Source organism: Pagrus pagrus (assembly GCF_965226575.1).
Source record: "Pagrus pagrus genome assembly, chromosome: 18".
NCBI classification, from domain to species: domain Eukaryota; kingdom Metazoa; phylum Chordata; class Actinopteri; order Spariformes; family Sparidae; genus Pagrus; species Pagrus pagrus.
Window position 1 is genome coordinate 25,922,831 of NC_140202.1, and position 17,275 is coordinate 25,940,105.

A 17,275-nucleotide genomic window follows, 5' to 3' on the forward strand; every position below is an offset into this window, starting at 1 on the left:
AGTAATTTCTGTGTTTTACTGAACCCCAAAATTCTGGATTCTCAAAAATCTAACAAAATCTGACATTGCACTAAGAATATTTTAACCAGCTTTTGATACAATTCAAAGGAAAGTGTTCAGACTCTATCGCTTGTTTTCAGACTTGGTAAGAGGCTAAAAATCCTTGATAAGAAGGATATATTCTGCAGTGTGAGAAGTTTCAGGGTTGTTATGTGTTTTTAGATTAAACCAGCCGAGCTTTAGTCGCAGCGTGGTGAAGGTGAAGCTGCTGCTTGGGTGATTTCAGGTGTTGGTGGCGGTGCTGTCAGCAGCAGAAAAACAGCACTGCTGACTCCTTCAGATCCTCTCGCTCCTGTCCTCTCCTCCAGGGTGTTTTTTTTGGTGTTTTCCTCTAAGAAGCTTTGGGCTCACGATATCTCTTCTCTCTCTCTCTTTCTTTCCATCTTATCCCCCTCTCATCCTCCACAGACGGCTGGTATTAACACTACAGATAAGGAGCTAGAGGTTCTCTTCTTGACCAATGTGTCTTTTGAGGATGCGGGCGAGTACACTTGTCTGGCAGGGAACTCTATCGGCTATGCTTACCACTCTGCCTGGCTGACGGTGCTTCCAGGTATATTCCTCTTCTCTCTCTCTGGGTCTTTGGACTCTTGTCCTGATTTTCTCCCACTTCAAATGTTATAAACTATGATTGCCGCTTCCATGTTTTGCTCTGTAGCACAATCCTCGACGCTCATCTTCAAACCTAATTATCGTACATTATCGCAGATCGTTTCTTGTTAACACGAGCAGTAAGTGTGTCATTGCCCCTTTAATTGAACAAACAGAACGTGCCGACCCGCCTCCATTGAAAGACGCTTTTTTTAATCAGAGCAGATCGTCTGTTTAAATGTCTCAAGGCTACGAGGCAATTTAAAGACACTCGTGTTAGGCGTTGAACACAATAATTACCTCCCTGCGGAGAAGCAGATCACAGGTGCAATTACCTGCTGCAGGATAAAACCATGTTCTGATCTGTTCCTGTTTTGATTTATAGATGTTATTACATCGAAAACTGCTTCCAAGAATCTGCTGGGATGGGACGTGCTACTGAGCAAAGCTATATTTCTTCTTGATTGTTAAGAAAATATACTTTTGGTGAGTCTTAGTGACTGACTTTACATGTTTCTGACGGTCCTCCTCCCAAAGCAGTGAGCCCGGAGAAGGAGGACTACTACGCCGACATCCTCATCTACGTGACGGGCTGCGTGCTCTTCATCCTCGCCGTGATCATCGTCGTGCTTTGCCGCATGAGGATGACGACGCAGAAGACGCTGCCGACGCCGCCCGTGCAAAAGCTGTCAAAGTTCCCCCTCAAGAGACAGGTAACAGAAAGTAGATACAAGATTCGTATAAACACTTTCCCCTCTTCTTCTCTCTCCCTGTCTTCTTAGCTTAGCTTGTAGCATTTGTATAATAACTTTGGTCCAACGTGATGCACCATGAGGGCCTTTTTTCCCACAAAGTTGGCTTCATCAGGACGTTTAGAGACATTACAGGTTGTTGTGAGTCCTGGTATTCCTGGAACACCTTTTAATTTCCAGCCTGTATTCCAGACACAGAAAGAGACGGGACAAATCATAAATTATCTTAAAAAAATCAAGATATATCAGGAACTTGTTTGACACATTTATTGCATCATTTTTTTTTTTTTTGCCGTTTTTTTCCAGCAGAAATTTCAGACTCTTTTAAAAAACGACCTCAAGGAAGGAGTCAAATAATAAGTGAAGGAAGCACCCTGAAGTAGTTACGGAGAGACGTGGAAAAATAGTGTAATTTTGTCAGCGTCGGTGCCACGATGAGAAACCTGCAGAAGGACTTCTACTTCTTGCAATATCTGACTGTTACTCTCAAAGACGAACAGGACTCCTGCACGCTAAGAGTATAAATAAATAGAGGCGGTTATTGTACGTCTATCTGTCGCGGATCTCTTTCCGTCCTGCTGTTTTGATGACGCTCTGCGGACGCTGGAAGGCATCACACTGGTGACATGTGTTCACATTTATCTTGGAGGCGATTCAGCTCGGGGATATTTATGCCCTCCTGTGACTGTCAGTGTTAGTTTTAGATTTCACTCTCGGTGTAACGCACACTCGCCCCTCAACTGTTTGGAGAGAAACATAAAGTGGAGCAGCTGCATCGTCGCCGCCTGCAGTCTGCAGAGCTCCTCACGTCATCCTGTCTCGAGACGATGCCTCGGTCGAGTCCGAAGTCAAATCCAAGAGTAAAGTTCAAACAGGATACGGACGGAAAGAGATGAGTCCTGCAAACTGTGCAATGCATAGTTGGAGTTTCACCCTCATCCTGTAAAACCACCACCCGACTAAAGTCCTGTTATCAGGATAATTAAAAAGTTTGCCTGCTCTGAGGCTCATAAAGGCTCATCAGGTGGCATTTTCCTGCCCTGGGCAAGCGACAAATCCTCAGTGTTAAGCCCTGAAAACAGGTAATACTCTACAGAGTCTGAAGGATTACAGGAGTGGTTTGACACAACAAAATATCTTGATTTGCTTAGATTATCATTTATAGACTTAAACATAAGTCTGTCACATAGAAGAGATCATTTACGTGGTAGTAAGCATGTTTTTGGGAAAGCTTTCTGAGGGGGTTGCTCTCTTAGACCATCAGGGGGAAAATACAGTTGAGTCAACATCCATCAGAACCACAACCAGGACGAGTCTGAGTCAAAACAGGGCCGAGAATCAGACGTGTCCAAGAAGGGAAAAAGGCTTTCTGAAGACCAGCCAGAGTACAGGCTTTCCCTCTCTGCGCTAATTAGTTTGCCCTCAGCCTCGTCTTCTGCTCTATTCTGCTTTACCCTCACGAAAAAATCCTCTATCTGAGCTCCTGAGCTTCTATTTCGTTTCTTATTACTTCTCTGTCTCATATAATCTTAAGAAAAACATCAGCCGGTGCAGTTTGGCTCTCCGTCTTTAGGTTTTCTTGCAGTATTGGTGACCCAGCTTGTGATCTTGTGATTGTGGATGTAAGGATGATCTGAATGCAGATGAGTTTGTCATCATCCTGCCCCGCCTCACTCTGCTGGACGGCCACTGTGTGCAGGACGCAGCAGCTGTGTGCCGTTTCTGTGCGAGCTCCAGCTTTCCAGCTTCATAATTGAAGGGTTGAGCTCCTCAAAATGCAAAAAGATGCTTTTTTTTTTAGAAAAGAAAACTCTGACTTGCAAGTTCTTGGAAAGCAAACACTTTTAAAACCAATTTTGATGTGTTTGTTTGTGCTTGTTACATAAAAGCGGTCTTGTTCGGTTGTTTCAGGTATGGACGCTCTAATTGTAGCCTCTAAATCTTCTCTGTTCGGCTACCTTCATATAAATGCTCTTATAAGGTAGTGCAGGGAAAGATCTTATTGCATTTTTCTATAATCTTTGCTTAGTTTCTGTAAAGCTAATCTCCCGGTTCTCTCCTTTCTTTTTCATAACTCTGAGTAAATCTCCCATAAACCCCTGGCATGTTCTATCAGATATTACTTTTCATGCCTCTGAAATTGTGTTCGGGGCTTTTTTTTTTTAAGCTTCACAGCGTTTTTCTCATTTTCCTCCAGTCACGAAGTTGAGGAGGGAAGTCTGGTAAGTGGACATGTTTGTTTGAGGACCCCACCTGAAGGAGGCCGAGCTGGCAGACTCCGACACAAACAGATTCATCAAAAAGCAGGGCCGGAGCCATCAGCTCCCCCCCAGCAGTCAGATAAATGGTGGGAGGACGTCGGAGCCCGCCGGCTCGGTGGCAGGTCCGCCGGTCTTGGGAATGGAGCTCGCTGATGGATCGAGACGTCCATCTCGCCTCGCCACGCGCTCGCCCACCTCTGCGTCCTCCTTCATTTGTCTTTGTTACCTCCTGCTTCCTCCTGTGCACAGCCACAGGCCGGCTGTTTGTAAAAGTCAGAAGTCAGGATGTTTTTCAGAGAAAGTCGGAGCTGCTGAAAAGAGCTCGTCGGTCCAAACAGGATACGGATTTCTCAGCATCTTAGCAGGAAACATTTGTTTTAATTATGTTTACCTGTTTCATTTGCTGACCTTAATGTTATTTACATTTAATATCAAATAGACTTTTAAATTTCAGCTATGACATGAAATTAATTTAGTTTCTTTAAAGCAACTCCAGCAGCTGAACACACATTTGAGTCAGGTGAAGTTTCCACAAAACGTTTCTGGAGCTTCGCAGCAAAACAGCGTTTCATTTTTGGGTGAACTCCAGTCAAAGATAGACTATATCACGAGTAAGACATTCTCTGTCTCTTCCCTCTGTCTTCCTGTCTTAACACACTTCATGTCCCCGTCTTCAGAGACTATAACAGTCTGTTTTTTGCACCCAAGCAGGTGTCCTTGGATTCCAACTCCTCCATGAACTCCAACACCCCGCTGGTCCGGATCGCCCGGCTGTCCTCCAGCGACGGACCGATGCTCGCCAACGTCTCGGAGCTGGAGCTGCCCTCCGACCCCAAATGGGAGTTTCCTCGAACACGGTGAGAAAAAAAAACCCTTCTCCAGCTCCACATTCATCACTGCTGTTTGAACGCCTGTCAGGAGGGAAACATGGCGGCCTTTTTCACGCTGCCAGGCAACATATTTCAGGATTGACAGACACTGTGTTGTTGTCCTTGTGGCGTTACGTGCTGTGAAAACATGCGAGCCGTCAATACATCAAGGCCACCATGACACCTTCCTCCATGCTTATTCTGCTTGGCAGTCAAATGAGTCTCGTTCAACACTGCAGAGAGAAATTAAACGCACCGCTCAGCAGTGCTTGAAATCGAAGGTCTGAGATCATGTTGCTTTTGTTTCAGGCTCACTCTGGGTAAACCTTTGGGCGAGGGCTGCTTCGGGCAGGTGGTGATGGCCGAGGCCGTCGGCATCGACAAGGAGAAGCCCAACAAGCCGCTCACTGTTGCTGTGAAAATGCTGAAAGGTGAGTGATAGTTGTATTTCCACTTCAGGAACTCATCCATTATCTCCTCACACCCGTGCCGATGGTGGGGTGAAGTTTCGTTGTCCACAAAACATTTCTAGGGTTTTACAGTAAAACATCATCGTAGCTGGAGACTTGTTTATCATAAATGACTTCATTCAGCTCATCCAGCTTCTGGAGAAGCCACGAGATCCCAAATTAATTTGAAAAGACGTTTTTCTAAGCTGAAATCTTCACTGTAGCCGTTAAGCTACAAGCGTTAGCTGTCTGAAGTGGTAAAATTGGTCAAAAGTGTAAATAACCCGACTCTTTGGAGGGAACGGATCCTTTAATTGATTAACCAATTGAAAGAAAATTCAATTTACAAGCAAAAATGTCACACGTGCTGGTTCCAGCTTCTTAAATGTGAAGATTTGCTGCTTTTTCTTTGTCATTAATGACAGTAAATGCAGAGACCAGAGTATGAAAGTGAGATCCGTTAAAAGCTCCTTGTTGTACTGAAATCAGTGAATCTTATAAAATAATTGGCAGATTAATGAATAATGAAAATATTTTTGTCCTTTGCAACAAAAACATCCTCCATTATTTCCTCTGATCTTGCTCCTTCCTCTTGTGTTCGTCCCAGACGACGCCACAGATAAGGATCTGTCAGACCTGGTGTCGGAGATGGAGATGATGAAGATGATCGGAAAACACAAAAACATTATCAACCTGCTGGGAGCGTGCACGCAGGACGGTGAGGCCGCAGCTCGTTACGGAGACGATGATTAACATGATAATTAACTATGTTCTGAAAGTGACTCTGAGCTGTGTGCTGCACGCAGGTCCTCTGTACGTCCTGGTGGAGTACGCCTCCAAAGGCAACCTGAGGGAGTACCTGCGGGCACGTCGGCCGCCCGGCATGGACTACTCCTTCGACACCTGTAAAATCCCAGACGAGCAGCTCACCTTCAAAGACCTGGTGTCCTGCGCCTACCAGGTCGCCCGAGGCATGGAGTACCTCGCCTCGCAGAAGGTCAGCCGCCATGACGCCGTGTCACTAATTATGTGTGTCGTTTGATTGAGCTGTGTGCATGTTGTGGAGGAATTTAGTTGCCTTCAGCTTCGACTTACTACACTTTAAATCAGTTTTAAGGTTAGCTGATGATAAAATGAGGTTCTGGGGTTGAAATAAAGGTGAGAATCCACCATGTTAGTGCAGGTAATTAAGTCTGACAGCGGTAAATGAAAGTTGTCAGCCTACAGTGCGTCTGTGTTGCATGACTGAGAGCGTGTGCGTGTCTCTGCGACGTGTGTTTGATGCATTTGTTCTTCTTCCCTCAGTGCATCCACAGAGACCTGGCAGCCAGAAACGTCCTTGTGACGGAGGACAACGTTATGAAGATCGCCGACTTCGGTCTCGCCAGAGACGTGCACAATATAGACTACTACAAAAAGACCACGAACGTGAGTCTCACTACATCGTGATGAATAGTATCGGTGAATCATTTTAGGTTTTTTAGCAGGATCGTTTCACCTTGTGTTGAATATTTTACAGCTCTTAAAAGGAAAACACTCTTAATTTGAGACACGATCACCTAAGAAGTTGGATTTTAGTGAATTTCAGTTTCCATTACAAGCCAGAAACGGCTTCTTTTTACCTGTTTTTGAAGTAGAAACTCTTGATAAGTGTGTTAAAAGATTCTTCTAGGCCAGTTTACGATGTTTCCCTGCTCCAGCACACCTGATTCAAATGATCAGCTCGTCATCTGCAGCTCTGCTGAAGCCTGATAACGACCCAGTCATTAGAATCAGGTGTGCTGGAAGAGAGAAACCTTTAAAACATGCAGACCAGGACTCAAAAACACTGCTCTCGGCAATAAAATGAAACTATGTGAAAGAACACTGTGATACAGATTTTATAACAATGCTTAAAGACTTAAAGAATCAAACTTCAGTCGTATGGATTTGATGCTGCAGCAGGCAGAGTTCAGTCTGCCAAGAACAAAGAGAACAAAGCGCTGTATCGTAGACAACTGGACGTGTTTCAGTTTCTTGAAGACGTTTTCAATAAACTGAAACACGTCCAGTTGTCTACGATACAGCACGTAGAATAACAATGAGCTGGATGACTGAGAACCTTCATCAACAGTTAGGAAGATCAATATCCAACATCCTGTATGATTAATCCCCCTTTGAATAATAACATGTGTTTGTGGCTGTAGTCAAACCTTTAGAGGGTTTATTTATGGAGTTTGGAGTTAATATTATAGATGTAACAATTAAGGGGAGACACTACAGGATAAAATCCTTCATGCTCTGGTCAATTTTGAAATTTTAGGCCGTTTTACTTCCATAACTTGGACAGGAAATGTCCAAAAAACACATTAATGTTTTTATTTTAGTTCAAATTTCTTACAAAGACAAATGTTAAAGGTACATTTGTGGGGATATTTTTTTAAAAATATTACCATATTCACTATTTTTGGGATAAATATGTATGGAATTTAGTTTTTTCTCATACCAAAAGCCAGAAATCTCCACTTCAGTAGCACCTACACACACCATACTTCTTTATTCTGAATGGTTTTACAGAGGGAGTTGTTCATATGTCATCCACATTCAGATTAAAAGAACATTTTATGCATAAAAACTTTTTTTTACTGGTTTTTGAACAGTAATTTCGGATTTATGCAATGTCTTAATGTAAGTAATCAACTGGGGAAGTTTAATGTTGATATCTATTAGATTATAATACAAATTTGTACTGTGAGAGTCCGAAGTTCACGGTGTGAGGACAGTGATGGCGGGACGAGGACGATCTCTGTGTGTTTGGGTTCATGTTTTCGCCGTCTGCTCTGTACAGAATGGTTCTGCTGACCGCTGCGGTTCTGTTGTGTCTTCTATTGTTGCAGGGTCGTCTGCCCGTGAAATGGATGGCTCCGGAGGCTCTGTTCGACCGGGTCTACACGCACCAGAGCGATGTGTGAGTTTGCACAAACCGACCGTCGCATGCCAACCGTCCACTCATGTGGAGCCGCTGTACACCGGAGGAATCCGGGTGTTGAAATATCGTGACTGAGCGCGTTAGCATCAAAAGCTGGAGTTTGTGCGTGTGAATATGGAATCATGGCGTTCCCTCTCCCGCTCGCCGTCATCTGCGCCGGCTCGATAATCCCGAGCTTCTTGTGTATCAGCGGCTCCGCATTCCTCGCCGCGTTTGTTCTTTAATCTCCATCAGATACAGAGCGAGAGAGAGACACGACGGAGATCTTACTGTTGTTTTATCAGCGTAAATCCAACAGAAGGAGATAAAGAGGGTCAGTGGATTTATCACAAGGTGTTTCCCGTCGGGGAGCTTTTCCACAACAACTCAAAGGAATCAGACCAACGCCGCCTTTTACGACCTCTAAATGCTCCCGCGTTGGCTGCGATCAGGGAGAAGAAAGGCGAGTTTAGGCGAGAAGGGGGGGGGGTCACAGAGTCAATCTGTTTTGTAGTTGCTGAACCCCTCCAACTAAACTGCCTCCCCCTTCTGTCGGCTTCAGCCAGACGCTGTGTCCCCAGCACAGCCATCCAAGCCAAACACGGGCCCCTGTCAACACTGGCTCGCCGTGTGATTACACCAGACTGGGAACGGGCAGAGAGGAGAATCAGCCTGTTCTGTTATTTCAGCAGGTCTGGATTACAGAGTCAATCCTCCCGCCAAACCTCCTCCTCCTCCTCCGCCTCCTCCGCCTCCTCCTCCCTTCATACAGTAGTCGCTCTGCAGCCAGTTTACTCTCACACACCCCGGGGGGACTCTGACTTTTGACCCCTTGATGGTTTTTTTTTTTGCTGAAATATGTTACGCTGGAACAGACGGCGAACAATTAAAACACACTCAGACTAATCTGTCACACACTTTCACGGTCAGACAACAAGAAAAAGGGAGCAAATTTAAGGAAACTTTAGCGTGCAGCAGCTCGCACGGCACATTTGGCGTCACAGTTCTCGCAGCTTTCCAAACGGTTACAGCCTCTGAAAGCAGAGCTGGCAGCGAGAACGGTCCAGGAGCCATGTTTTTTTGCAGGATTTTTACAGGGTTGTTTCACACAGACAAACAGGAATTTGCATCATCGCGTTGTGATTCAAAGTGACAGCTTCTACCAGTAAAAAACAATAAAATCTTAGGCTATTCAGTGCAGAAACAAACCCCCTTAATTCTCCAGCCAGTGAGTTTTAACCCCCACTGCCAATAATCGTGGAGGTGAGGATTTTATTTTGAAAAGCTTCAGATGTGTCACTCTATAAAATCAGCAGGGGGAAAAAGCTCAGTGCACCTTGAGAGCGACACACTGACGTGCTAAAAGCTGCACAAGTGGATAAGGTGCTCGCCAAAAAACGAGAGCTTCTGGCGTCGATTCGTTCACAGAAATGATTTAAAGGATCGAAAACCTCAACAGTAAATTAATTATTTGAACAGCGTCCAGCAGAACAAAAGACCTTCAGGCGTGAAGGAAAGATTTACTATCACACAGGGTAGATCAACATGATTAAAACCTTGTACAGCTCACGTAATTTTGTGATATATTTCATTTTCTTGAAACACAATTAAGAAATCAGATGTTTTTTTTACTGTTCTGGTGAATAAAATGCATAAAAATCCAGTTATTTCTTCACGTAGATGCAAATCCAGATCCTGTAAAAGCAGCTAATATCACAAAGCAGTTTTTTGTTACGTTTCCCACATGATGATCGACATCATCACCTCGTTTTCAATCTCTATTATGTGGTTATAAAGGCTCGATCCGATCACACGGCCTGTTAAACATCTTTATTCACCTCTGTATCCATTAACAAAGCAAAAACATGTCCTCCGTTTCTCAATCTCCACTGAGTCTTCACTCATCTCCTCTCTTGCCTCGAGGGCCAAGTTGTTGATTTTTACAATTATTGACCGACTGTCCGAACAATAAGAAAGTCAAATTGATTCTTAAATTGGGTGCAGAAAACATTACTGAAGATCAATATCCTCCCCCCACCAGATTCATTGGGGAACACAAGCATCTCTCTGAACCTTCAGGCTATAAGTGCTGTTTGACCTCTAATCTGTATTCACTGTGTGTTTGTGTGTGTTCAGGTGGTCCTATGGGGTGTTGTTGTGGGAGATCTTCACCCTGGGCGGCTCGCCGTACCCGGGGATCCCAGTCGAGGAACTGTTTAAGCTGCTGAAGGAGGGACATCGGATGGACAAACCCGCCAACTGCACACACGAACTGTAGGTGTTTTTATGAGTCGTTGTTCAGTTTGAGCAGCTCAGTGCAGATAAACCTGATCAGTATCGGAGTAGGAAAGACGGACACGACACCACAGCCGGAGGTTTATGCACTTTCTCCTCATGTCTGTGGTTGTCGAGGACCTCCGTTACTGTTCGCTGTGGCGTCTTCTTGCAGCTGGAAACACAAAAAAAAAAGAAAGTGAAAACTGGTCTGCGCCTTTTACTTTTCTTTAACCTTAATTACAGACCGTCAGCACGCAGCTGCAGATCAAGCAGACCAGTAGGATTTACTAGAAACAGTCTAACATCTGAGGATGTGTTTCTAAATGTATACGTGGGTTTTGATGGCTGAGTGACTGAATCGTGTCGTGGCTGTTTTCAGGTACATGATCATGAGGGAGTGCTGGCACGCGGTGCCGTCGCAGAGACCGACCTTCAGACAGCTGGTAGAAGATCACGACCGGGTTTTATCAATGACCTCCACCGACGTAAGTCTCCACGCACAGCTGCTGCTCGCCGATAACACGGAAACACAACGAAGAACGCAAAACGTTACCTTTAGTTTCACCTTGGATATCTGTCGCTTCTTACTGATAACGTGGAAAGTTATATTTCCATTTCTTTTGTCGAGGTATCAGAACAAGGAGAACAATTCAGAAAAGGACATTGCTTTACTGTAATGCAGTCTTATAACCAGGAAAAGACACAACAACATCCAAAATCTAAGGCGATATATAGTCTCATATCACATTTAACTATAAAACACAATGATTTTACAGGAAACCTTAAAATCTGATTATAAAACAGTCTTTTTAAACCTGTTCTGCAGAAATTAACATACTAAAAATACAGTCTTCACTGTCTAACCTCTGATAAACGTGTCGATGACCTCCGACCTCTCCTCTGACAGGAGTACCTGGACCTGGCGGTGCCCTTCGAGCAGTACTCGCCCACCTGTCAGGACTCCAACAGCACCTGCTCCTCAGGAGACGACTCGGTCTTCGCCCACGACCCGCTGCCTGACGAGCCCTGTCTTCCCAAACAGCTCCCCAGTAACGGGGTGATTAGGACATAAAATCTGAGCTGAGGAGAGGGGGGTTGGACTTTAACCTCCTCTCGCAAGTTTGTGACTGAACACGAACAACCTACTCAGTGACTTTAAGCTCCTCAAGATATGGAAATGAAAACTCTGCATGCAATACTTCCACAGTGCTTCAGCTCTTCGATTCGTCTTAAAACTCGAAATCCTCTTCGACCGAGTTTTCCTCCTCCTCCTCCTCCTCCTCCTCCTCCTGCTACCCAAGAGACTCTCGAAAACATTGAAGGATTATTTTTTGCCGTTGAACCATGTTTGTGTTCGTCTTTTCAGAAATGAAATTATATTTTTGTACTCGGGCCAGTCTTTTGTTACGGACAATCTGTGGAGGTGAAACCATTCCGTGCCTACTGGGATAAAAAAAAAAAACCCTCCTGAGACTGAAAGAAAAAGACTAAAAAAAGGATATAAGAGGAGGGAATGAAGGGCATTGGTCAGTGACTGGTTGGCGATCCAGTAGGCGAGGACCTCAGATTTTTATCCTCTTGTCTGCACGGAGCCCGTCGATCGCGACGAAACTTTCGCGATCAAATCCGTCAACATACCAGCAAAGCCAGAATCAACTTCGATGATGGGACTTGTTCTTCCGTAGACTTTCAATAACTCGTTGCAGCTCGCAGAGAGGACTACACAAACATAAAAAAAGTGTTTCTCATGAATTTGTACGCCCATCGACACGTTTTAGCATCCCGGAAAAACCAAGTTTTGTGATAATCATGGCACAAATTCCTCATTGAAAATGTGAGGCGAAGTTTCAGGGCCATTCAGCAATTAATACACTTAAAGTTTGGAGGCTTTTTTTTTTTTTTTATGTATCTAGAAAAATGATTTATTGTAAATATATAAATGCAAATATGTATCATATTGCTGTCCACAGCCATGTACTTAAAAGACAAAAAATTACGTTTTGTTAAAGTATTGTTTTTAGGATGGAAGCAATCTAGAAGACACTGTCATGAAAGTGTAAATCATTTAATCATTTAAAGTGATACAGAAAAGGTTTATTTGAATAATTAACGTGTATATTTGTAAAGATATTTATAGACTTAACATGTGGTTCTTAAGTTTGAAAGGTCTAGTTTAGGATTTTAGTACTGTACGCAAAGATTTTTATTTCTTTTTGTTTTTGTAACTTATTTTACAAACAGAACTGCGACGTTATTTTTCACAACTGGCAGACTCCTCTGGTTTATGATCCATCGTTTTATTTTATTTTTTTTGTTTGTTTACAGTTTTTAAAAATTAAGAATGTATGACAGACGGGAAGATGATTTTTTTTGAGAGCGAGTCCGATTCGACATCCAGACGAGGACTCATGCGAACTGAAGGCTCCTGCAAAAAGGAAGCCGGATGTTTTTACTGCTGAGTTCAAAACCTGGTTTGAAAAGTTGACGTTTTTGCAATATCAAAGCAACGATTTAACTCTTGCTGGGCAAGAAAAAGGCAGCGCTTGGAAAAAATGTATCAGAGAGGCCTTTTTTAGTAGAACTGAAGTACTTAAAGACATATTGAACATCAACAACGAAAAATAGCTGTGAATCATAAGAAGCCTTCAGAAAAGCTCGTTAAAGGAAGAATCCTCTGACTGATGAGGTTTCACTGTTCAGTCTGTCATGTTCAATTAACTCAATGTTCAATTACATCCAATATAGTGCTACTGTACCCCAAATCCCACAATGCAGTGCTTCCCCTTTTACTCCTGAGATTTACAAATTAGCGTTCATGCAAAACGGCAACTGTCAGCGGAGATGTTAATGATAAATTAGCTTAGAATCCATTTCAAGAGCCATTTCAGACACAACAGCAGTGATACTACATTTCCCAGAATGCAATGAAAGCTATCAGGTAGCGTGCGTGAACTTGTGGCATTGAGAAAAATGTGAAAACATGCAGAGCAAATTAACAAACAAAAAAAGAAAAGTTGACGTTGCATTGCTTTACCTGAGGTTGTTCTGCATTTTAGCTGCATTGCATTTTGGGATTTTGAGTCCAGTAACAGTGCAAAACGTTTATATTCCTCTTTAACACTGGATCCCGTTCCCAAAACAACATGACCGGCGTACCAAACCTTAGTTGAAGACAAACAGAGCTCCCCTTAGTTTTCTCACCTGACTTCCTCCTTTGCTGCTGTAATAATTACTGCTGCCACTAGGGGTCGCCAACGAACAATATACGTAAATATGTATCGTAATAACCTGCTTCTCAGTCGACCTCTCGGTTGTTTTTGATGAGGACCGGCTGTTTCTTCATACATTTGTTGAGCGTCAATGGCGCTAGTCTAGTTCTAGCTCAAATTATAGAAAAGTAACAGAAACACAAAGTATATGACGATTATCTGAACAGTGTTACAGCATTTCTAAGCGGATTTTGTCTTTTAAAGGTCTCTCTGAAGGCTTCAAACCCTTATATTGTAACATAAAGGTCACAGGGTCGATGCTAACAAGCTGTGTGCGGTGTCTAAGTGCCCTTGCGCAAGACACTCGTGTATCGACACAGCTTGAAGGCACAAACGTAAAGCTGTCAATGTCCTTTTGTGCTCGAGTGTTACTAAAAAAACCTGCCCAGTCGTTTGAGATTTCATCGCTGCTCTATAGTATTAATACTGAAATGAAGGCATGCTGTGAGACTGACGGATCACGCAGCAATATATATATATATACAGTATATATGTCGGTTTGTTAAAGGAGACTCTGAAGTCTGTGGTGGATCCTTCTGCAAGCTTAAAAAAGAAAAAGTGCCAAATTAGTCTTAAAAGTCTATTTCACCGAGTTCACCAGATCTCTGAACCAAATACTGCACTGTCGAATGTAGGCGGGCGGGAGGTCACGCGTGCAGCGAAGGATCACGGGGATCGCCAAAACGGATATCTCCATTTTCCTTTCACGCAGTCGTCCCCTCCAGCCGACCCCCCCCAAATAAAAAAGGCAAGGGTTGAAATGTTTACAGAGTCTGTTTTTAGCAAAGTCACAAAAAGGGAAAGAGACGTTCAAGTGGCATTGAAGGGTTCAGAAACACGATTCACTCGCTGCTAAATGGAAAACGGTGGTAACACTTCACTGTGCAATGGCCTTATTCCAGTGTGTGAGCGGAGTTTATGTAGAGAAATGTGATGTATTTACCCAACACGACTGTCAGTACTTACTGAAATCTCCCCAATATTTAAAGTACTTAAAAAAGAGTGATAATTTGTATTTAATTGTGTTGCTACACTGGGAGATTTTTGTGTTTTTTCAGCACCAAATTATTTACTGTCATCGGTTTATGCACAGAAACAAGGTCTTTGTAAAGTGAAAGGTTACACACACTTGTTGTTATTTCTGTTTTTTAGTGCAGTTTTTGCAGTTTTTTGGCCCCCGAATCTATGAAGTGCCTGGAGTAATTTAGCGAAACAACAAAAAGGAGATTAATTGAATGATCATGTTTTGAATGTATGATTGCAACAAAAAAAAAAAATACATAAAAATAAAGAAGAGCAGTTCTCACTAAAAGCAGGCTATGTACATATTAGCCAGATTACTTTTTTTTTTTGTTTTTCAAGTGAACAAGACAGACAAAAAGGCACTTGTGTGTAGAGTTGGATGGATCTAATGAAACGGATGGTGTTTTGTTTTATTTATTCTTCCATGCTGGGTAAAAGCTTTCCCTATGGTGAGAGTATTTTTATTCATAGCTATCTGCTTTTCAGTGTTGTTTTTCATTAAAGAGCCAGAAGATGATGATGATGATGATGATGATGTAGAGTAGTCATTTTACTAGATACTGATGGCCCCCATCAGGCTTTGCTCCTGGCTTAATTTATCCTTTATTTTATTTTATTCGGATGCCCTCCCTGGCCTGTTTCATACTGACGGCCTCTGTCTGTTCGATCACTTTTAAAGAGTGTGCGTTGTTTTTAACATCTGTCTTGTTTATGGCAACGAAAGTGAAACGATATCTGTGATAGGACCAAAAAAATGTCCCGCTGGTAAGCGCAGTCAGCAAGTAGTGAAGTGGCACACAGCTCATGGAAACAATTAAGATGCTTAAAAAACTTTTAATGCCAGATTGCTGCAATTTGCATGAAAGTAGGACTCCATCTCTGAGTCATAGCAAAGTCAAATCTGAGCACAAAGATGTAATAAACATATGTTTTTAAAAATAAATCACCTAAGAAATCAGAGAAAAATCAATTCAAAACTTGCCTTAGAATTCTCACGATTTTAGGTTTTTTCAGAATCAAAGAAAAACCAAAATATTTTTTTGGACATACATGGGTACAATGCAAACAGGAGCTAATAATAGCTGATTCGGCATGGTTTTAATTGCACTAATGCTACCATTTTCACGTTGCAACTGTTTTCTTCGAGGCGAGCATCGCTAACAGACAAGCTATCAATTAGCTTACTCTGCTTAGCTTAGCCCATTTGAGTCCATTTAAGGCTAACTACCTCCCACTCAGAGAGAGGAAGCTAATTAGCCTAGCTACCTAGCATTCACAAGATTCCCACTAAAACTGGAGATTAATACATTTAATTTGACACCACAGATAAAATGTGGTATTCATGATGATGTTCCTTTTGAATTATGACGCTGCTTAAACCAATACAAAAGATAGTAAATCTTGAGTTTCAGTGTCCCAAAATAATCAGTTTAAAATGCTTTTCCATCAAATCTTTGGGCAAACACTGAATAATAATGTGAAACAGTATTTGTGTCTGCAGTATATCATCAGCTCTAATGCAAAAAAGTATCAGTATTGGCCTTGAAAAAGCCTGAGACAGATGTGTGTTGCTCAACAGACAGATGTTAAAAAAACAACAAATTCCTCACAGTGTGTTTTTCTTTGCTATGAATGATAAACAGCCGCGGCCTCAGCAGGGAGGGACTCTTACTGTATGTACAGTCACACATCGGCCTTTAACCACCTGTCGTCTCCACTCTGACTGACTTATTTATTCTCTTTTATGTTCGACATAAAGAAAGAAAAATCAGGATTGAAGATGAAGCTGGGAGGAGAGGCCTGTTGTCTCACCTTTCCTTCCAGACATATCAAAAAAACAACCCACTCACTTTTTGTTTTATTTCATTTTTTATTTCCCAGGTTGGAATGGTTTTAGTTTTTCACACAGCTTCTCCTCTGTTTTTTCCATTTTCCTCCTGCAGCTCTAACCTCCGACCACGTTAGTCCAGATTAATTTATAGTTTGCTTTTTTTTTTTTTGCTGATGTACATGAGTAGAGTTTTATGTAGCTGTGTGAGCTATTTTGTACTGAATATTAGGAGAGGAAACGACGTTCATATACAGTTTATTCTCTTTTCCGTTACGTTTTTTGCATTCCACATCAGGTTTTCTACAACAATAGAGACAAAATCATGTTTGTCGTTTGTTTTTGTTTTTCAACCCCCACATAATTTATTTTTCCTCCCTCTGTACTCATGTTTCTAACATAGAAAGGTGGAACTAACCATTTGGCATTATGTGATTTTTTATTTTATTTTTAATTCATAGCTTGTTTGTTGCGATGTACCTGTTTTGATCATGATGAATCCTCTGTAACATTCCACCACAACATCCCCTCTGGGCAAACATCTCCCACTGGGGAGGGAAAAAAAACACAATTTCACAACTCTCTCTCTATGTCTCTCTGTCTCTCTCTCTCTCTCTCTGTGCCTGACAAACTATGCTGTCAAAAAAGGTTTTCAATAAACATGTTATAATAGCGTTCTGCTGTCATCGCTGTGTCTGTCACCGAGAGCGTATATTTGGGGAGGAAAAAAAACAAAAACGGGTCCCGTGGCTACAAAACAAGTCAAACAGAAACCCAGACGGACTTTGTGATTCATGGCGAACAAATCAGAAAGTTTAGATGTTTATGTAAATGAAATGAAACCAAAACACGGCAGGAACACACACACACACGTCAGCGACTTTGTTTGCAGAGTGTCTCGGTTTGTTTTGTCTGAGCTCTTTGTTGGTGCAGTCGCAGATATCAGGGG

General features: G+C 42.5%; 1 protein-coding gene across 6 annotated transcripts in view; it reads left to right on the forward strand.

The window, feature by feature from the left end:
- Nucleotides 1–17,001, forward strand: part of fgfr3 (fibroblast growth factor receptor 3) — a 73,101-nt gene extending 56,100 nt beyond the window's left edge. For 2 of the 6 annotated variants that reach the window (XM_084380837.1, XM_084380841.1), the window contains exons 8-18: nt 469–613; nt 1,189–1,364; nt 4,373–4,521; nt 4,843–4,964; nt 5,590–5,700; nt 5,789–5,979; nt 6,288–6,410; nt 7,859–7,929; nt 10,066–10,203; nt 10,586–10,691; nt 11,114–17,001. In XM_084380837.1, coding sequence (XP_084236963.1) covers nt 469–613; nt 1,189–1,364; nt 4,373–4,521; nt 4,843–4,964; nt 5,590–5,700; nt 5,789–5,979; nt 6,288–6,410; nt 7,859–7,929; nt 10,066–10,203; nt 10,586–10,691; nt 11,114–11,278 — 1,497 coding nt within the window. In that variant the 3' untranslated portion in view covers nt 11,279–17,001. The remainder of the gene's footprint in view (nt 1–468; nt 614–1,188; nt 1,365–4,372; nt 4,522–4,842; nt 4,965–5,589; nt 5,701–5,788; nt 5,980–6,287; nt 6,411–7,858; nt 7,930–10,065; nt 10,204–10,585; nt 10,692–11,113) is intronic. The other 4 variants (XM_084380840.1, XM_084380842.1, XM_084380839.1 and 1 more) reach the window with 3 other exon arrangements.
- The last annotated feature ends 274 nt before the right edge of the window (nt 17,002–17,275 follow it).